The sequence below is a fragment of the Tenrec ecaudatus genome, chromosome 17 (genome assembly GCF_050624435.1).
Source record: "Tenrec ecaudatus isolate mTenEca1 chromosome 17, mTenEca1.hap1, whole genome shotgun sequence".
Classification (NCBI taxonomy): domain Eukaryota; kingdom Metazoa; phylum Chordata; class Mammalia; order Afrosoricida; family Tenrecidae; genus Tenrec; species Tenrec ecaudatus.
In genome coordinates this window covers 52,733,894-52,755,515 of record NC_134546.1, presented here as the reverse complement: position 1 = coordinate 52,755,515, position 21,622 = coordinate 52,733,894, and the positions used below count along the sequence as shown (strand labels likewise).

General features: G+C 51.3%; 1 protein-coding gene across 1 annotated transcript in view; it reads right to left on the bottom strand.

The window, feature by feature from the left end:
* Positions 1-21,622, bottom strand: part of TMEM266 (transmembrane protein 266) — a 79,327-nt gene that overhangs the window by 15,349 nt on the left and 42,356 nt on the right. The window contains exon 7 of the mRNA XM_075535250.1: positions 19,101-19,216. Within this exon, the coding sequence (XP_075391365.1) occupies positions 19,101-19,216 (116 nt within the window). The remainder of the gene's footprint in view (positions 1-19,100; positions 19,217-21,622) is intronic.

Below are 21,622 nucleotides of genomic sequence, written 5' to 3'. Positions count from 1 at the left end.
GAGGGCCACACCTTGGGGTGGAAAGGTGTTCATGTAATCCTTTCAGCCCTGCACCTCCCCCACCTGTGGACCCTCGAACTCTTAAGAGCGGGGGCTAGGTGGTTCTTCACCTGGCTGTGCAGCATTTGAGAGGGGGCCTGGGGAACTCAACGTCCCCCTCTTCCCTTCCATTTTCACATCTTACCCCTTCTGCCAGATTTTGGGACTTGCAGTGAGGATTGGCCCACTTCCCTCACTGCCACCCCATACACTCCCCTCTTCTTGCAGATCACTCTGGAGAGCCTCAGCTGTACCCCCTTTCCCCCAACCCACAGATATCTCTTCCCCTCTCATTCTATCATTTCTGAGTGCTTATGATTTTTATTCTGGACAATCATTTCAATGGCGTTTGGGGAAGAACACACAAAATATGTGTGGTCTGGGCTCACGTAGAAAGAAAATGGGTTGAAAATGGTGATAGCAACAAATGTACAAATGTGCTGGGCACAGTGGATGGATGGATGCATTGTGATGAGGGCTCCCAATGAAAAGATTTTTTTAAAATGTGTGGTCACTCCACTGTCCTCTTTAATGACTCTGTATTGGCTCACCTCTCCCTGACTCTAGAGACGTGCTGGTTATAAAGAAAAAAGGAAAAAAAGGTCTGATTTGTCATATATGCCCATTTCTGTGGTGTAAATACTTCACCACAGCCAATCCCAAGTAGCTACATGATGTCATGTGGAGTTGGGAAGTGCCAAGGCACTTCTGTCACCCTTCACCCCTCGAGAATATACTGTTTATAAGAACAAGCCCTACTTTTGCCTGGTAGAGAGGCACTCAATGAATATCACTGAAAGAGGAAGGGATGAAAGCAGTCAGTTTTGCTCAGTTTGTCGTTTTAGGCTGAGTCCAAACGTGAGCCACAAAGCAAGCCGTGACCTGTGCCAACATGGATCCCTGACCCTGGTCACACACTGAGCCTCGACCTCAGCCTCCGCTCTGGCCATGGGCTTGGCCTGGGCTCGGTGTCCCAGCACTCAGACGGGAGCATCCTCAGGGAAAGGGAGGCCGACTCGTTAGAGAGTGGTCTCCTGTTCAGGGGGAGGGGGCAGGAGCTGCCCTCTGGCAGCCGTATCTCAGAGGTCACAGTGGGATCCTGTGACAACCTCTAGAACCCTGTGGGGGCTGGCCACCCCCCCACCCCCCATCCCCCACCCCGAGCTTCCCGGCTGACCAGAACTTCCCTTGGGCACACCCAGCGCACTTTGTCCAAGGCCGCTCATCAAGGCCCGGCTGGCCCAGCTAATGGCCTCCCAGGCCACTCTGAGCAAATGTATTATTAATGACTTGTAATTGATATGTTGCTGCCTGGTGAGTATCCCACTGGAATTTGGGCCAGACAGCCAGAGGCCAGTGCCTACCCAGTGTGAGTCCACATGCAGAGATGCGGGCATGCACACAGAGGCAGGGTGGTAGCCACAGATATGAACGCCGAGTGCCCAGCAGTAGTCCTCCTGCCCTTCATTCCTACATGAAGAAGTCCAGTCAAGCACGAAGGTGTGTCTGTCAACGTGCTGCTGTGTGGAGTTGAAATGCCTCCTCCAGCTTGTGGTTCAGGCCTCCAAGAGTGACAGGGGCGCTCAGGAGGCAAGGTGTACAGGAGGCAGGGCCAGTGGGGAGACAGGGGCCAGGCCAGGCAGAGCATGTAGCCAGGTAAGGTGTGAAGGGCTTTGAGCTTGACTTAAAGAGCAACAAAAATCCTCCTGGGGACCCAGGCCACGTGTCACAGAACACTGGGACACTGAATCCTGGATCTTCAAGGCATACAGCATGCTCCAAAGGCCACACCAGAGGGATACGATGTGGAAGCCCCACTAGGTGAACTAGACGCTTCCTCAAATACACCTGTAACCTAAGGACTTAAGACTGAAATCCCATGGTGTGTGAAGAAGCAGAAGACAGCTATACCAAGAGTATTGAACTGTCCGTAGGCAGACCAACATTACTCACTGCCCTGATGCCCTACTTGCTGCGTTAGATATGTCTTATTCTGGCAGACCTGTGTCTGACACTGTCAGTGAATATTTCTGTAAGTGTTGCCTAAGTACCAGCTCCATTGTTGGTGCAAACAGTGACCAATGACGTAAGGAATTATTCTGAACAAGTGAATCATCCATGGATTGTGATGTGTAGTCAGCCTACACTTGTTCACGGTCCCCCTCTCAGTAGTGTTTTAAAATTAGCACGATGGGCTAATCAATGGCACTATAAACAGAAGGTCTTTCTGCTCCGGGGAGATGATTGATAAGATTTTCTACCATCAATTAACAGGATGTCTCTAAGATGAGCCAGAGGCAGATAAAAAACATAGATTCAGGAATGGATTTTGGACTCGCACTTAATCCCAGCTCTAATCTAAAAACAATTAGTTCTTACAATATGGCTGTGGTTGATCCTCACCCTCATGAGGGGAACACAGAAGATATGAGTGCTACAGCAGTGTGGTGAAGAACTTAGATGGTGCCCAGCTATCAGACAGAATAGCGTCTGTTTCTTAAAGGCTTGCTTCCAAACAAGCAGCCCTCTCAGTGAGATGTCAACTAAACTCACATGGAAGACGCACACCAACATCTGTGATCCAAGGATTATAAGTGATATAATCCAAGTCCAAAGGAGGGAATAATAGCAGAGCTTAAATTGTGAGATTCTGGTGTGCAGAAGGCGATGACTGACAGTGGAAACCCAAAATACATTTGCAGGGTCCACACAGGGACTAAGCTTCCTGTGATTTCCCTCGAACCATCATTGAGGGATGGGGATAACTGGGTTACCAGCCCGAGAGTGTTGTGGAGACAAAGACAGGAGATGAAAATGGTAAATCTGACCTGAACGGTTCGAGCCTTGTCTCTTGATCTCCCCTCTGATATACTTTGGGTTTGATCTGGTTTTTAATAATTTCTGTTTTTCTCATATATGGGTTGATCTCTGTGGTATTCGGTCATTGTTGGTAGCCGTCTGGACTTTTTGTTGTGTGTTTTTTGGTAGATGAAACCCAGGATGGGTGCACCTACAGCAGGGGTCCTCAAACTACACGCGGCCCACCGAGGACATTTATCCAGTCTGCCTGGTGTTTTTGCTGCATTTTGTTTTTTATTTCAAAATAAGATATGTCCAGTGTGCATAGGAATTTGTTCATAGTTTTTGTTAAACTATAGTCCAACAATACAATGGTCTGAGGGACAGTGAACTGGCCCCCTGTTTAAAAAGTTCGAGGACCCCGATCTACAGAGACAACAAGTAGAATAAGGGGTGCTGAGGGGTACGGTGGGAGGAGCTGATATCAAGGAGCTCACGAAGGAAGAAAGTGTTTTGAAGCTGAGTTCTGTGGAATTGTACAGTACTGCTTGATATGCTTGCACTACAGAATGGTATGGTGTCTGAATTAGCTCTCAATAAAACAGTTTTTTTGGGGAAAAATCTTAGATGAAAGAAGAAATCAATTTGATTTGACAATACACACTCACTAGACAAAGAACAGTAAGAAACCATTGCTGTCTTTCAAACTGATGGGAGAGTGACGGAGGCAGAGGTGCGGGGGTTCAGATGAGCATTTTAAAAGGGCTGGGAGCTGGGCTGCTAACTGCAAGGTCAGCAGTTCGAAACCACCAGCTGCTCCTCTGGAGAAAGAGGAGGCTTTCTACTCCCATAAACGGTTACAGTCTTGGATTTTGCTGTTGCTTGGTGCTGGCTGCAGGGTGCAGAGTGGCCAGGTAAGGTCAGGATGGGTTCAGGATACCAGGTGGGAGGCTGCTGCAGAAGGCCAGGTGAGAGGTGCCCAACTTTGGGTGGAGATGGAGCTGAGGCGGAGGATGAGAGAATTATTGCAGAGGTAGATATGCCAGCACATAACACAGAGAGCTGGGAGCAAGGGAGACAGCCACTTGCTTTGGGGACAGAGTTTTACATGCCCAGAGGTTATGCAGTGGCTTGAGGGCCCTCGGCCCTCACCCTGAGAAGGGCTGATGGACTCTCAAGGGCAGCTCCGTTTGGCTCCATGGCTGTCAGCTCTGGCCATTGGTTCTCGGGATGCTCCGGCGGAGCTTCTCTGAGCCTGGCGCTTGAGTCTTCCAATGCTGAACATGGTCACGTGTGCTTCTCCAACAGAAGGACGAGGGGCCCAGAGATGGGAAGGAAAGTTCACGTGTGTTCAGGACCACGCAGTGCATCAGAAGCAAAGCTAGGACCAGAACCCTGGCTCCTGCCTCCCGGCCCCCTGGACCTTGTGTAAGGGAATGTTCGGCCTTAAGGAAAAGATGAAAGCGGTTCAACTCAACTAATACAGGAGCTGGCAGGTGGCAGGGCCGGAGTAAGCAGGGTAGCCCCAGGGAGGAAAACGCAAGGGCCAGAAACAGGAACGTGCGCTTCTGACCATCACTCTATCCTCTCTTTCTCGCCCGATGTGGCCGATCGACTAGCTGGATTCTGGTCTAAGAGGCCTCGCTCTTTGTTGGCTCTGGGACACTAGCAGGGAGGGAAGCAAATTTCCCAAACCCCAGCTCAACTTATGGTCCTTAAGTTATGTCCAATGTATAGCAAAAGGATAATTTTATCAGCTTAATAGACTTGTCATTAGAGCTATCGGCTGTTTTACAAATCACTCCCCACGTTAAACACACACACACACACACACACACACACACACACACACTTCACTTCCTACAGTGGGGAGCTTGAGGAGCCCAGGTAACGAAGGCTACTGTGCGGAGCTGAGGACCCGTGACCTCTGCAGACATAGAAAGGGTTCTCTGGACTCAGGGTGAAACCCCTTTTCTGCTCTTCCTGGCTGACAGGACGGGCTGCTGGTCCCCAGGCCAGCGAGGCCCTGCTCAGAGCTGTCCATTCAGCTCCAAAGATGATGCTGTAGTTTAGGTCCCAGGGAATTCTTGGTGTTATCTGAAGGGTCAATCCCTGGTACCCACTGAATGTCCCTTAAAGATAACAGAATCTAAACCTTAGATTTAGAGAAACAAACTCACTGCCATTGAGCTGAATCCAACACATAGCAACCCTATAGGAGAGGGTAAAACTGCCCCTGTGGGATCCTGAGGCTGTACCTGCTTACTGGAGTAGAAAGCCTCACCTTTCTCCAATAGAGCAGTTAGTGATTTAGAACTGCTGACCTTGCAGTTAGCAGCCCAACACACAACCACTATATCACCACAATTCCCATTCGATTTAGTGAAAGATAACATAATCCAGAGCTGTTAAATTGCATCAGCAACCAGGAGGGTGGAAGGAAGGTGAGGGAGAAAGGGGGAACAGATTACAAGGATCTACATATAACCTTCTCCCTGGGGGGCGGACAGTGGAGAAGTGGATGAAGGGAGACGTCAGATGGTGTAAGATATGAAAAAAATTATAAATTACCAAGGGTTCATGGGGGAGGGGGGAGAAGGAGGGAGGGGAAAATGAGGCGCTGATACCCAGGGCTCAAGTAGAAAGCAAATGTTTTGAGAATGATGATGGCAACAAATGTACAAAGTGCTTGACACAATGGATGGATGTATGGATTGTGATAAGAGTTGTATGAGCCCCCAATAAAATGATTAAAAAATAAAATTAATAAGAGAAGTTGTTTTCATCTTTAAAAAATGCATCAGCAACAATACACAGCACACCACAGGAATGACTAGTCATGTAAATAAGCAGGGAAAAGCGACTGATTACCAAGCACAAGACAGTTAATAGAAGCAGACCTAGAGATGCTGCAAATATTCTAGTTAACAAGGACTTCAAAATAATGACGATGACTCTGTTATAGAAACTAGGGGCAGAGATGAACAAATTAGATGTAGCAGAAAATAAGAATCTATAAAAAGAATCAAATAAATCTTTTAAAAGCTTACTATATGATAGGTGAAATTGAGCTCTCAGTTGGATGGGTTTAACAGCAGGCCAAACAGTTGTGGAACTCGAAGATGTTTATAGAAAGTACCAGAACTTAAGGCCAAAGTGGTGGTGGGGGGATGGAAAGGACCAAATAGGGTGTAAGAGAGATGTGTAATGTAGTTCAAAGACCTACGATCTACGATTACAGCGGAGGAGTGGAGTCAGGGACTGGGACAGAAGCATGAAAGAAATCCTGGTCAAGAACTTTTCAAATCAAATGAAAAACATCAAGCCCCAAATTCAAGAATCTCAGAGGATGAAGGACTGAGAAATAATTAACCACACAAAAGACCCCAGACTCTGGCCCCTCATAGTCAAGTCACTAAGACCAGATCAGGAGAAATATCTGCGGCACCAAGGTGGCCCTGCGTGAACCTGAGTCTTTGGGGGAGCAGCTTCACGGTGGCTTCCATAGGCGACGGAGCAAATTTTCCATCAGTAAACAGATCCAGACTTGGGCGGAATTAAGGTGCAGTCAGAGCCCCACTTAATGCACGGCATTGGATAAGTATTTGTAATCAGATAACCTGCCGGGATCCGCTGGGATCCACAGGGAAGCCTTCAGCGTGCATTACTGAAGTCAGTCACCTTCCATCAGCGCTGGGTTTTTAATGTATGCCTAGGAGAGGCTGGACCCACCCACGCGGCGGGCAGCCACGCCCGGCGCATCTCAGCCTTTAATGGTCTGCTCGTGGAGTAGAATGGACGCAGGCCTCGGCCTGATCAATGCACACTTTAGCCCGAAGCTCCATTGTCTCTAATGCGATAGCAATCATTGACTCCATTCTATTAGCGCTGTCTGCACAGCACAGGCTGCCCTGCCTTCAAGCCCATCTGCTGTTGGGCTGGATTCCAATGTTTATTTCCATTAGTTTTGCCATTGTTGGTAACAATAAAAAATCAGAAGACAGTTGCAAACTAATGATTTAGGAGCGGGGGTGAAGCTCAGTCAACTTTGGCCCCTTTCCATCCACTGGGAAGATGACTGGTAGCTGGCCATAAATTTAAATTATAGCAAAAGGATAACAGAAGTTCTTCCTCTGATTGCTAATTTTATCAGCTAAATAGGCTTGTCATTAGAGCTATCGGCTGTTTTACAAATCACTCCCCACGTTAAACACACACACACACACACACACACACACACACACAGTTCACTTCCTACAGTGGGGAGCTTGAGGAGCCCAGGTAACGAAGGTTACTGTGCTGAGCTGAGGGCCTGTGACACAAAAAGGGTTCATTGGACTCAGGGTGAAACCCCTTTTCTGCTCTTTCTGCTCTTCCTGGCTGGCAGGACGGACTGCTGGTCCCCAGGCCAGCGAGGCCCTGCTCAGAGCTGTCCATTCAGCTCCAAAGATGAGCGTGCTGGGCAGAGCCAGGGCTTCTCTTGGGGGCGCTGAGCAATGAGAGCCAGAGCAAGGCCACAGGTGGGGGAGATGCACTTGGAAGGAGCAGGACTCTTAACCACCTAACTAGGTATTGATCCTCCTGCATACAAAAGACAGAGCAGACAGAGCTACAGAGGGGAAGAGGGGAGGGGGAAGGGAGGGGAGGGGAGGAGAGGAGAGGAGAGGGAGAGAAAGAGGGAGAGAGGAGAAGCAGAGGGAGAGGGAGAGGAGAGGGAGAAGGAGAGAGAGAGGGGGAAGGGAAAGTAGAAGGAGAGAGGGGGAAGAAAGAGTAGAGGGAGAGGAGTGACTGGTGAGGCTGAGATGGGAAACCAGATTGACAACACCCCATAGAAAAGGCCTTTCTCTACCCCTCAGCATGCCCCCCCCCCGAATAACCCCCTTTCTGGGACTAACTCCCACCCATGGCCCAAGTCTGTATGGAGGGGATCATGGCTAATCCCACTGTTCCCACTTGGAAGTTGGGCTTTAAGCTGCCTATGGTTGGGCCCTTTATCCCACAGTGTCTGGTCAACAGTGAATGGTGCCGAGGAGGGGAATTCACTCTCTGTCCTCCCTCCCCATCACATTCGGCAAAAAAGAGAACTGAGTTTCCACAGTCAATCAGGCCAGATTGTATTGGTTTGGAGCGAAGCCCGTGCTACAGATTGAAGGCCATGCTATGGATTGAATCGCTTCCCTCCAAACCACGTGTTGGAAACCCTAGCCCTATGCCTGTGGCTGTAATCCCATTTGGGAAGGGGTCTCCTCTGTTGCGTTAATGAGGGTCCCTGTAGGGTCTGGCTTAAGTCAATCTCTTCTGAGATCTGAAAGGAGCAGAAGAAGCTAGGAGGCAAAGAAGCAGAGGTGGGGAAGGCAGGTGCCAGGCCCATGGACATCATCCAGGAACTGAGAAACAAAAACCCTCCTCAGAGCCCACAGTGAAAGAAAGCCTTCCCCTACAGCCAGTGCCTTGAATTCAGACTTCTGGCATCTGGGGCTGGGAGAAAATAATGCATGTTTGTCAACGTCCCCCGTTTGTGCTATTTCTGTGTAGCAGCATGAGATAACCGAGACAGACCGCTACTGGCTCAAGGCCCCACGAGCAGCAGTAATGGGCACTGCAGAGGCTGTTTTGGAATTAGAACAAGCGCCTCGGCACGGACAGACATGCAATTTCAGAAGTGGTTTTGTCAAAGCCGTCTGCAGGGCAATATATCACTGTATCCATTTAATTGCTGCATCTAAAATAGCTGCTCTTTGAAGGACAATAACAAACAGTTCATCTCGGGAATCGATCTGTGGACCAGCAAGGTTAACAGTTGAGAAAATCCTGACCAGAATGTGGATAGAGAGAAACCGAGGTAAATACCGTCACACACACAATCCTGCAAGAGTGCTAAGCTACTCGATAGACAGACAGGCAGCCCAAACAGGTGTGGTGGGAAGACCGGAAGTATGCCCATGGGTGTGTGTGTGTGTATGTGTGTGTGTGTGAATTTGACAGACAATATTTCTACTTGTGTAGTTACCTTTGATTCCAACTACCCATGACTATGGTGGAAAATACAGGGAGAGGTTATGAAAACTTCTTAGCTATAGCCAAACACCCTGAAGGTATGAGTCACTGGGCCTGGGATCTCAGAACCATGGTCTTGGGGGCACCAAGGTCACAAAGACCATTTTCTACATCCTGCTTTGTTGAGTAGCAACTGGGATCTTTCAAGCTCATGTGTGCCAATGTAAGGTACAGCTATGGGTCTTTCCCTCTCAGGAGGAAAGGAAATGGAAGTCACATGGAAACAATTAGTCCAATGGGCAACCAGACCACGCAGTCACAGTCCCGCAAGCCTGGGACCTGAAGAACTAGATGATGCCCAGCTACCACTACCAACTGCCCTGAAAGGGATCCCATTAGAAGGCCCTGGCTAAAGGGGGAGAAGAATGTGGAACAAAACTCAAGCTCCTAAGACCGGAAGACAGTAGATGGTGTAAGATATGAAAATAATAATGCCTTATACTTTATCAAGGGTTCATGAAGGTGGGAAGGTGAGGGAGGAAGGGGAAGAAAGAGGAGCTGATACCAAGGACTCAAGTAGAAAGAAAATGTTTTGAAAAACAATGATGGCAACCTATGTACAAATGTGCTTGACACAATTGATGTATGGGTTGTTATAAGAGCTGTAAGAGCCCCCAGTAAAATTGTCTATCTATATCTATACCTATATCTATATATCCTCCCTCCTCTCTGTAGGAGTATGGCCAGGAGGGATGGCCGGAATCAGGGAGGCACAGCCGCTCCTTGGCAGGGCTATGTGGTTCTAGGAGGGGTGTGCGTTTGGGGGCTGGGGAAGCACCAGGCTAAGCCTTATGAGACCCTGTTTCCATCAGAACCTCCCAATTACTATGTGACTTTGGAAAACATCTCTCCCCTTTCTGGGGCTTCAGATCCCCCACCTGCTAAGTCCAGGATTGGCCAGATGCCCGGTTTGGGGGCAACTTGGGTACAGCCTGAGCTAAAAGCTGACAGGCAAGAAAGTCTTCAGGAGGTGACAGTAGATCCACTGCTAAGATGAAAAGAAACAAGACAAATGACAGAAGACTCTGACTAGCTCTCCTTCCGGCAAGGTCGGCGTCCACTGTGGTAAGTCCTGTGACCAGTATGTACACTGGGTGTCACGTGAGCAAAGTGATGTTGGTGGTCTTCCTCCAGAAGACCCATACCCCGTTCTCACCACGAGAAAGATGTGATGCACATCACAACAGAGGGCTGTTCTAGAGCACACCTGACCAGAACTCCAGAATGTCAAAAAGCCCATTACCATGGAGTCAATACTGACACATGACAACCCCGAGATGCCAAGGTCATCGCCAACCAGGTGAGTGAGAGCCTGGGGGCCATGGCAACTAATTGTCAGATGGTACCCTGGGTGGGGTCTTGGGGCAGGGCACGGGATAGTAGAGAAAAGTGACAGGAAGCCGAGGAGCTAGGAACTTGAGTTCCTAATGCTACATCCATCCGGGCTGCTGCATGGTAAGGTGGGTACAATCCTAAGGTAAGAGGTCAGTGAGGGACTCTCTCTTGTCTCGGCAATTTTCCTGTATGTCCAAAATGAAGACGTGAGTCTGTTTTAAAAAGAAAGACAGACAAAGCTAAGCCGAGTGAAGTCTTGGCAACCATTTCTCAAAACACAGCCCAGGGAGCGCGCCCAAGGTGACTGCCAAGGGGGTGTGGGCACATCCCGCTCGCTCTTTTTAAGGTCGTACACATGAAGTCTGTTTGCAAATTGCTTCCTTAGACTGCGAATTCCAGCACGGCTGGGAGAGGGCAAGTGCTGTATTCCAGACAACCGGAATGACCTTGTCAGCAAGCCGGGGGCAGGCAGAGCGCGCGCTGGTCTGAGACCGCAGTTTAAAATGCTCAGGTGCACTGGGCTGATCCACATTCCCACAGGGTGCGAAAAAGTGACGTGGCTGGAAACTGCGAAGCAGAAAACGGCCCCCAACAGGGTGAGCCGGGAAAGGACCCTGCCGACAGGCAGCAGGAGCTAGTACTGGCCCTGAGAGCCCCTGAACCAGCTGGGTGCTCTCTGGCAAGCGCCCCTGCCTCCATTTTCTTATGTGTGAAAGGGAGTGGATGTGTGGGCGGGTGGACTCGTTCGGCTGGTGGATGTTGTTAGCTGCCACCCAGTTGGCCATTGACTCATAGGGACCGGATGCCCACTGGGACGCATGGCTGCCTAGACCCACCCGATCCCCAAGGTCAGTCGTGGATTGAGGTGTAGGCACCACCATTTTCCCATTGGCCATTTTCTGGAAGTAGTTCACTTAGCTAGGGGTAGTCCCTTCAGAGCCATAATATATCACATGCCAACTTTTAGGCCAAGAAGCCCTGGTGGTGTTGGGGTTACATGTTGGCCTGTAATTCTCAAGGTCAGCAGTTTGAAGCCACCAGCCGCTCTGTGGGAGAAAGACTGGGCTTTCTTCTCCCATTAATAGTTACAGTCTCAGAAACTCACAGGGGCAGTAGTTCTACCCTGTCCTATAGGGTCACTACGAGCTGGCAGCGTTTTTGTTTGTAGGCTTGGGGCTAAGCAGCCACACCAGCATCATTTGAGGAGGTCTTGGCATTGTCAGATGCCAACACATGGCAATCCTGCATGCAGCAGAACTAAACAGCGTCCGTCCTGTGCCTTCCGCCCACTCATTGCCATGTGTGAGCCCACTGATGCCGTGACTGAGCCAGCCCTTGATGGAGGGCCTTCCTTTTGTTTCACGGACCCTCGACTTTACCAAGCACCACGGTCCCTTCTGACAACATGACCAATGTCTGCAAGTGAGAGCCTACGATCTCTGAGTCTAAGGGGAGCGCATTCTGGTGGTCTATGCGGGTGAGTTTAAAAAGTATTGCTGTAAAATGTTATAAATCGTTACTGAACAAAAATTCCAACATGTGGAGCTATAGTTTCTTGGCACAGCTCGGTCTATACACTTCTAAAGGCGGCCTTTCTCTAACACTTCCCCCAGAGAATTCCGCCCTCTTTGATTTGGTCCATGCAAAGGTCTGACCATCATTAAGGGATTCAAATTGTATTCCTCTGAAATGTTCTTGGAGTTTAGGAAACAAAAAGAAATCCGACAGGGCAAGATCAGGGTTCAGGGTGGATGGGAGGTGGTTCCCCAATGGGACGCTGGTAGGACAGCCCTTGCTAGGCTGGAAGAGGCGCAGGTGCATTGTCACGATGGAAACCCATTCCTTGGCACACCTTTCCTTGACTTTTTCTCACTAATGGAATTTTCCATTGTCTTAAAACTTCTTCCTAATAAACCAGCACGATCATGCTGCGTCCTCTGAGAGAAACCACCCACCCAAGGGATCATCTCTGTGCCCAAAGCCACAAAGCGCTAGTGAGTGAACGGGCTGGGTTTACAAACCGGAGTTGGCCCCGCTGGTTTAGAACTGGCTTAGCAGATCCCCTGGGAAACCTCTGCTTCTATTTGACTTTTGCGTGTGGCTGACAAGACTAAGAGCTTGTTACCGAGTTCTAGTTACTGAGCTCACTTGTCTGTCGCCATCCACTGATCTGAGACACGTTCGATAAAACATTCTGTTTGGGATGAACGTGGACACGTGCGACCTTGAATCTAGACTCCACATTTTTTTGGCGCATCCTCACACTTCTCCCAGGGCAGTTTTGTTCAGTCTTCTGGCAGTCCAGGGAATGAATATTCAATCTTCTTCCAGCAGCACAATCCAAGGGCACCCATTCTTCCAGTTTTCTCATTCAAATTCCAGCTTCCACAGACACACGAGGCACCGAAAACACGACGGCGAGGTTAGGTGCGCCTGAGTGTGCAAGGTGCTATTTTGCTTTTTAATACTTTGCATGCTCTTCTGCAACAGGTTTTCACAATGTAACGAACACACGCCTGGGTTTCTTGACTACTCCTTCGGCTGTGGGCTGTGGGCTGTAACGAAGTCCTTGACAATTTCAACAGTGTCTCCATTCGTCACAATGTTGCTGATGAGTTCAGTTACGAGGAACGGCTGTCTTCTTCATGTTGAAATGTAATCCATATGGAAGGTGGTACTCTGATCTTTATCAGTAAATCTTCAAACCTTTCACACCTTTAGGAAGCAAGCCTGTGTCACTGGCATACCGTGGGGTGCTGATGCGTCGTCCTCCAATCCCGCATATTCTTCATACGTTCCAGCTTCTCAAATGCATTTAGCATGCAGTCCGCATAAGCACAGTGACAGGACCCAACCCTGATGCATACCTCTCTGGATCGTACACCACACAGGATCCTCGCATTCTGTTCAGCCCACTGCCTCTTGGTCCGTGGATAGTGAGGTAGTTAGTTTACTGTGCCAACCTGGCCAATAAACACAGGTGGGATTAATTGAAGGGCGGAGAGATAAATGGCTCAGTGAGCCTTACCTTTCTTGTCTCTCGCTCTTTGATCATCGGACCAGTGTGCGGCTGCCTTGCTTGTTCTGTGCCTCAGTTTGCAAGCTACACTACCTGTGGGACACCTAACCCATGGACTGTGTCACTGTAATTTGAGGTTCCTTCAAGACCTGCTTCGCCACACCATTGGAATTTACATCTCTTGAGCTGGGGACTGTCAGACCCTGTCAGTTGGTTGACTGTTGGTGACCTGCCTTGCTATTTGCTGCCTGTGGCCGGACAGCCTGAATTGCTCTACAGAGGACTACCTGGCGGCCCTCAAGACTTGAAGGACTGCCAGTGTCTAACAACTGTGTCACGGGAGTGAGTTACACTGAGCCATTTGTACTGCTTTATAATTTAATTAACTGTTTATTTCTTATGTTATCTATCTAGCTAGCTAGCTGTATAAATATTTATATAAAATAACTGGCATTCTGATTTTGTCTCTCTAGAGAACCCTGTCTCACACAGACAGGTTCCACAGAGGCACGGTTCCAGTGTGCTGGCATTCTCACTCTTGCATAGTTTGCTATTATCACACAGCCTTTGCCCAGTCAAGGAAAAGATACAGCCGTCTTTCTGGCGTTGTCTGCATTCAGCTAAAATCCATCTGATACACATCCCTCATCCCATGTCCTCTTTGGAATCTGTTTGGCTTTTTTGGCAGCTCGCCATCCATAGACTGCTATAACCATTTGTGAATTATCTTCAGCAAAAATTTACTTGCACATGATAGTACTGGTGACTTTTGAAAGCTTCTGCCATGAGTCAGGCGACCCTTCTTTGGAATGGCCACACACAGGAAGCTCTTCCAGGAAGTCGGACAGGCAGCTGTCTTCCAAATTCCTTGGCACAGACAAACGAGCACTTCCAGCATCGCGTCTGTTTGCTGGATCATCTTAATTGGTATTCTGTCCATAATCCCCGGAGCCTTGCACTTGGCCAGTGTCTTCAGTGCAATCTGGGCTTCTTCCTTTAAAACCAGCAGGACTGCTCACATTAAGCCACCTCTCTGCCATCAAGCTGATTCTGACTCATAGATAGAGACTCTACAGCTGGACTGATCCTGTGCATTTCTGAGGCTGTACATCTTTACAGGAACAGAAAGTCATATCTTTCTTCCTCGCAGAACAAGTAGTGGGGTGGAACTCCTGGACTTGAGGTTGCAGCCCTGGGCACGACCCACTAAACCACGGTGGCTCCATGGCTCAACCCTTGTTCATAAATCTACCTCTGGCCATGGCTGAGTGGTGGCCAGTTCCTTTAGGTACAGTCGCTCCGTGTGTTCCTGCCATTGTCTTTTTTCTTTTTTAATGATTAAATACTTTTATTGGGGATGCTTATATCTCTTATCATATCCATACATTCACCCAGCGTGTCAAGCACATGTGCACATATGCCACCATCATCATTTCCAAAGCATTCTCTTCCCACTTGAGCCCCTGATATCAGCTCCCCATTTCTTCCCTCCCTCATGAACCTTTGATAAGGTATAGATTATTATTTTCATATCTCACATCATCCTCCATAACCACTCACCCATTTTTCCGTTATTCATCCCCCTGGGAGGGGGTTCTAGATTGATCCTTGTGATAGATTTCCCCTTTCTCCCCCCCCCCCCACCCTCTCCTAATGCTCCTGGTATCGCTACTCTCCGTGTTGACCCCGAGGGGTTTATCTATCATTCCGTCATCCTTTGATGCATTGCTATCCCTATTTTCCAGATTAGGAAAACCAGAGTCCCACATCGCCCAAAGCCACAAAGCTCGCCAGTGGATGAGCCGGCGTGAACCCAGGCCTGCCCCTAAAGCATCTTCACAGCCATGGCCACCCTGCGCTCCTGGTGCTTGCCACCCTGCCCGGCCACACGCTCATTTCTGTAAGGGCCTTTGTTGCCCCGTCAAGCTCAAATCTGGTCTCATCATGCAGCTGGAAATGAGGTGTCTGCTTGCTGGGCCTTGGTGGAACCCGAGCCTGGGGAGAGCTCTCAGTTTCTCCTCTCTGAACAGGCCTCCTGCCCACCTTCCCCAGAGCCCTGCGGGGCTTGCAGTCATCTGGTCCTCTCTGGCTGTCTTCTAGAAGATGACAGGCTCTGGGTGGTTTTTTTTTTAATGAAAACGGTGTGTTTCTATTCATGACTTTTCCAGATGCCACTGTCAGGAGGGAATCTGTCTTTATTTATTGGCTCTTTCCTGCATGGAATCCCAGAGGGTCTCCGTTTGGCCAGGACCCCCGAGACAGGGGCCACAGGTGGAGAGTAATTTGAACCAGGAGAGCAAGAACCTGGGGTCCCCTGGGAGCTCAGGACAGGGGTCACAATGGGAATGGTGGGAGGTGGGTGTGCTGTGGGGGCTTTTTCCTGGCCACGTGGCTGCTGAGAGGTGGGGGGCGGGCTCAGCCCAGCCCGACAATACTCCCTTCCGAAGGGTGGGGGAAGCCCCTGGGTCGACGCCTTTCAAGTCGCCAACCGTGGCAGAAGAGTGTGCCTAGTTTCTCATGGGACAGTAGACTGTGCGTTGCCTGGCCAAGGTTCCAGCCCATCTCTAGGTGGCGCTCAGCACTGTCTGTCTTCTCAACTCCCCAACACCTCCCTCTGCTCCTAACCTAGAGTCTCTCTCACCTCCCAGCCCCCAAGTCTTCCCACCTCCACCATCGCCTGCGCCCAGCCTTCTCCCCGCAGTAGCAGCCTGCTGGAGCGGAGGCCTGCCTGTACCCACGTGGGGCAGCATGCAGTTCTGAGTTAGTCTTGTGGCTGCTCAGGCCGTTCACGGGTGTGCTCAGCAGTCACAGTCAGCTGATGCCGAGCAAAGGCAAGGATGTTCGTGTGTGTGTGTGTGTGTGTGTGTGTGTGTGTGTGTAGTCTGAGGGGAGAAAGAATTAAACCTTCAAACTTGTGACATAGTGACCTGCCAGAGCTTCCAGCCTCTGTGATCTATGGGCTGTGGACTTACTATACCCCCCACAATGATGTGGGCCAATTCCTTAAACTCTATCTCTAGATTCAGATAGATGGATGGGTGGATGGATGGATGGGTAGATGGAGAGATGAGATATCCATCCATCCATCCATCCATCCATCCATCCATGCATCCCCCTACCCACACATCCATCATCTATCTATCTATCTATCTATCTATCTATCTATCTATCTATCTATCTATCTATCTATCCATCCATCCAGCTATCTAGCTATCTATCTACTTCCTGTTGATTATTTTTCTCAGGAGACCCCTGCCTCATCCACCCTCTCCCCCTTGCCCGCTTCTGCCAGTTGGAGCTTCCGCTGTAGGATAGCTACAGGGTCAAGTCCAGCTCCCTGGGCAGCCATGGGGGCTCCTCCCTAGCCTGCCTCCCAACCCTCCCATGTCCTGCCTGTGCTCACTCACACTCTGAACTGTGTCCCCAGCACCACACACTACCACTGCCCTGCCTCACTTTCATACCCCCAGTTGGCCCTGCTCAAATGCCAGCTCCTCAGGGGAGCCCCTGGCATGACCCTGCTGGGGGCACCACACAGACTCACTGTCTATTTATTCCTGCCCCCCCACACTGGCAAGGCTGGAGAGGGTGAGGCCATGTCCTGTCCTGGGGGCAGCCCAGTGCCCACAGAAGGACAGGTCCTCGGACACTGCTAGCTTCTAGGGTAGTAGTTCTCAACCTTCCTCATGCCTCAACCCTTTCATACGGTTCATCATGCTGTGGTGAGCCCCCAAACATAAAATTATTTTTGTTGCTACTTCATCACTGTCATTTTGCTACTGTTATGAATTGGGCGATCCCTGTGAAAGGGTCATGACCCCCAGGTTGAGAACCGCTTCTCTAGGGGAAGAGGAATAGGTGAAGCTGAGGGCCATGCTGAGTGGCTGGAACATGTCTCTCTGGTCTAGGCCCCCATGCAGACCGCCCAGCACCCAGGACCCCTTGGACCATGAGCTCCCGAGGCTGTGTCCCCTGGCAGCTCTGCTCCTCACTCAGAACAATGGGCGTGCGATGCGTGTGTGTGGGGGGGGTGGTGGTGCATGTGCAGGGGCTTCTGTCAGGCAGTCCAAGTATGCCGTGTGCTGCTCCTGTGGGCACAGTGCCCAGGATCAGCAGTCTTTTGCCCTCCCGCCCCTGCAACCCTTTCTCTGGTCGTGAGCCTGGGTTTGAGGGTCCAAGAGATTCACCTGCCTCCTATGACCCTCTTGGACAGAGGCCTGCCATGCATGGGGCACTGGGCTGGGCACTGGGCTGGATGGGGAGCTCTGACACACACTGGACCTGCCTGTCTTCAGGAGCATAATGCTCAGTGGAAGGGCAGATTACAGGGCAGGAGGAGCCCAGTCCCCGTCGGGCGGGCTGCACAGGAGGGCTGGGGTGAAAGACACAGATTGCTGAGACGGAAGCATGGTGTCTGCTAAGAAACCAGAACAGAAACCAGGTAGGCAGAGCTGGGGGAGGAGACAGGAGGCTGACAAGGGGCCCAGGACGACCAAACATTAAGAGGAGGCTTGTCAGATGGACAGGTGGTTCCAGCTGGCCCCATCAGTGTTTCTATAGGAGGTTGACGAGATGGGCAGAGAGGGGCAGACCCAGTGACAGGCAAGACCCCAGCCCACAGGCCCCCTGCAAAAGTGTCTGAGCCCCAGCATTGTGGGGAGGGAGAGAGGGGTGCACCGAGAGCCCGAAGGCTCAGAGCCCACTTTGGGCCTGCAGCTCTCGGTGCTCCGGGCTAGGGATGGTCCTGAGGTTCCCATGGGAGGGTGTGGCTGTCATGGCTGTGGAGTAGGGGCCAGGTCCTCCCCAGAATCCAAGGGGTAAAAGTGAGTGACCACACGTCTTTGTCCACTAACTGTACATAGTCCTCCACGCTGCTAGACCCTCTGTGACAGTCCCCATACACTGCTAGGACCCTCTGTGACAGTTCCCCATGCTCATGGGCACTGAGATTTTCCCTGAGCCCCCGGTAGTGTGTTTCCATAGAGCTGCAGTTCTCAACCTGTGGGTAGCGACCCCTTGCGGGGGGTGTGTGTGTCAAATGACTCTTTCACACGGGTTGCTTGATCCATAACCGTAGCAAAATTACAGCTATGAAGTACAGTTGTGAAATTACAGAAATTACAGCAACAAAAATCAATGTATGGTTGGGGGCACCACCACAACATGAGGAACTGCATTAAAGGGTCACAGCCTGAGGAAGGTCACAAACTGCTGCCATAGAGTAAGAGCTAGTTGGGCTGCCTGGTCCCCCTGATGGGGGGGTCAATCCTGAATTCATGAGTACCCCCAGCCACCCTACAGAAGGGTTCCTCTGTCCTGCCCCCATGGGGGTGGCCCCTCATGCTGCAGGTGAAGGGCTGAGGGCAGAGAGGTGGCATGTCATAGAGAAAGTCCCGGGGGAAGAACTGGGGCCTGCGTGTGGGCCTCTGGTGTCCCTGCTCTGGCTGCCTGTCCCCTGGGCCTCCCTGGGCCCAGGCTCACAGGCCGGGCCCATCTCTGGGGCTCTGCCAGGCTCCTGGAGGAGCAAGACTGACAGCCTCTGGGGGTCTCGAGAGGCGACTGGAACCCCATGGTGCTCAGCCACCCTTTGCAGATGGGACTGGGGCTCTGCTTGGGAGACCAGGCTCTGAGAAGACATTCGACACTGAGCTGGGATGTGGGTTGCTTCAGGCTGGGCAACCAAGTGGTCACCGTGGAGCAAGAAAAGAACTCTGGCCCAGGGGTCAGGGCCTGAGTGGACCTTAGAGTGAATCTTAGAGATAACGTGCTCCCCTTTGTGGGCCTCAGGCTCTGAGGTGTCCAATGAGGCCCGGGAGGCACTCACAGCTGACAGTGGCAGCCTGATACCTACCCCTTGCTCCTGACAGATTTGCGTCAGCCTCTCCAGCTGCTCATCCTGGATGACCTTGGCCTTCTCGTACTGCTGGATGACCATCTCCATCTCCACCTTCACCGGCAGGACGTAAGCTGAAAGACAGAGGGCGCCGTGGTGGATGCAGCAGTGGCGGGCTCGGGCTGGGGAGAGACCGGCCCACTTCCAGCCAGCAGCAGGCTCAGGGTGCAGCCTCTGTGCCCCAAGGCTCGGAGGAGAAAATGTCTGGGTGCTCAACAGCCTCCAGAAGGGGCGAGAAAGCGAGACCCCTGACTCCTTTGGACCCATCCTCTCCACGTGTCTCTTTGCCTCCTTTCCATCATAACAGAACACTCACCTTTTGGCTCGATTTCAGAGCCTGCCCTGCAGTCCTGGGCTACCATGAGAGTCCATTCTGGGTCATGGGATGCAAGTGGGGGTGAGGGTGGGGGTGGGTGCAGGGGCTTCCAGAAGCTTCCTGAGTAGTTGCCTTGGCTGCTAATGGGTACAGGGACTTTGGTTTTTTTTTTTTTTAAGGGGGAGGTGATGAAAATGCCCGAAACAGATAGTGCTGATGTGAATTTATGAAAAACGACTGAGCTACCTGCTTTAAGTAGGTGAATTTTACAGTCTATGAACCAAATATTTCAATAGAGCTTTATTTTCAAAAGCGAGGCTTCCAAAAAAAAAAAATTAAAAAAAAAAAAAAAGCGAGGCTTCCCCTTTCACTGGCTCTAATGAGATATGAGGGCTGGCTCTTAGGCAGCCGTCTTGGGCCAGGGGCAGCAGAACCACGGCATGGCAGGTGCCTGGGCTCTTGGCTCCAGGGAATAGAAAAACGTAAGCCTCTGTTTACTGACGTCTCTGTCATTCTAGATCTGTTTCTTACAGAGGCTCCTCTCTATCATCATAGGCACGCTGAGGCCCAGAGGAGGAAACCTGGAGTCCAGGGGTCTCCCAGTCAGGACTTCTCTGGGCTCAGTACCATTGAGCTCCTTGGATGTCCCACTGTCAGCTCCTGATTTTAACCTGGCCTTCCTGCCCATCACACCCCTCTCCCACCTCCCGGAACCCCGCCAGCCCTCTCGACATGTCCTGGAAACTTTGGTCACAGGCTTCTCTGATACTGCCTTCTTGCACCCTCCCCGTCTCTGCTCTCCGACACGCCTCTCCACTCAGAGTCTCCAACATCCAGATGTTCTCTGGCTGCCGCACCGACCATACAGGGACAAGAAATGGGTTTGTTTTTTTTCATCTTGGAGGATGGCTAGAGGATCTCTGAGACCAGACCCGGACTCCTGCTGCCCCAGACTCCTGCTGCCTCCTCAGCTCTCTGCTAATGCCAGTTCACACATAGGGCGAGTAGCACATTAACACCCACACATCTCTCTTGTGAGCCCCCCCCCCCAGGCTCTGAAGTGTCAGGATAGGGAGGGGGCAGCGGGGAAGAGAGTTCACAGTGTTGAAACACGTGTGTGAGGATGTCCAGCTGTGCACAGCTGGCAGAGCCGAGCCAGAAGATGCTGCGCTTGCCCCGGAAGGGGGCGGATGTTCTCACAGACAGAGCCAAGAACAGCCCCTGCCCCCTTATGGTGGGGAGGAAGGAAGTCTGGGCAGGGGGTGTTTGCTGGGTGACCCCCCCCCATCCCTCCTGGCCACAGTTTCCCTATCTTTCAATGAGAGGGATGGGCTAGAAGATCTCTCAGCTGGGCCACTCCAAAGTGGTCCAGTTTGATGCAGACTCTGGATTAGACTCGGATGACACAGGGGGACGCAGGACCAAACCCCACAGTGTTCACAGGGCCGAGTGGGCCCTGTGGGGAGGGTCATCGCTCAGGGAGAGAGACTCTGGACCTCCTCCTTCTGGCTTCACACCCATCAGGCCAGCACCCCTGGGTGGGTGTCTTCTCATGGCCACAGTGTCTCTAGTTGGCAAGCACGGTTCTGAGCTGGGAGGGCCGGCCAGATAGGGTGGCTGGGAAGGGTTACAGAGCTGGGAGAGCGTAATCAAAAATGGTCCAGGCAGAATGGGGTGAGTTGGTGTACACTTGGCTGCTCAGTCTGCTCCACAGAGGGATCCTCAGAGGCTCCCCAGGGGAAGGCAAAGAGGTGAAGCCGGGGTCCGCTCCCTGCCAAGTCAGCGAAGCTGCACTTCCCATGTGTTTGACACATCAGGCAAGGGCTCAAGGTGTCGTGGGAAAAGGGGCTTGCTGCGAAGAAGAACAAGCCAGGGCTTGGGAGGCGTCTGTCTAGATCAGCTCCCGGACGGGTACTACAGCAGCGACACCTGGCCTCTGCTCACCCACACTTCAGAGGGGAGCCACCTTGGGAGATGAGAGGTGGCCCAGCACATCTGGGGTGACGGTGTACCCAGATATTCTGCAGCCGAGACGGGGTGGGCCTCCAAGGACCACCCCTCTGGGACCTAGTGACGTGGCTCTTCCTCTCGTCATCAGATAAGATCAGGAAACTGGAGGACGAATGTGCCCCTTTCCCCACATCCCCCTCTACACTACCCACAC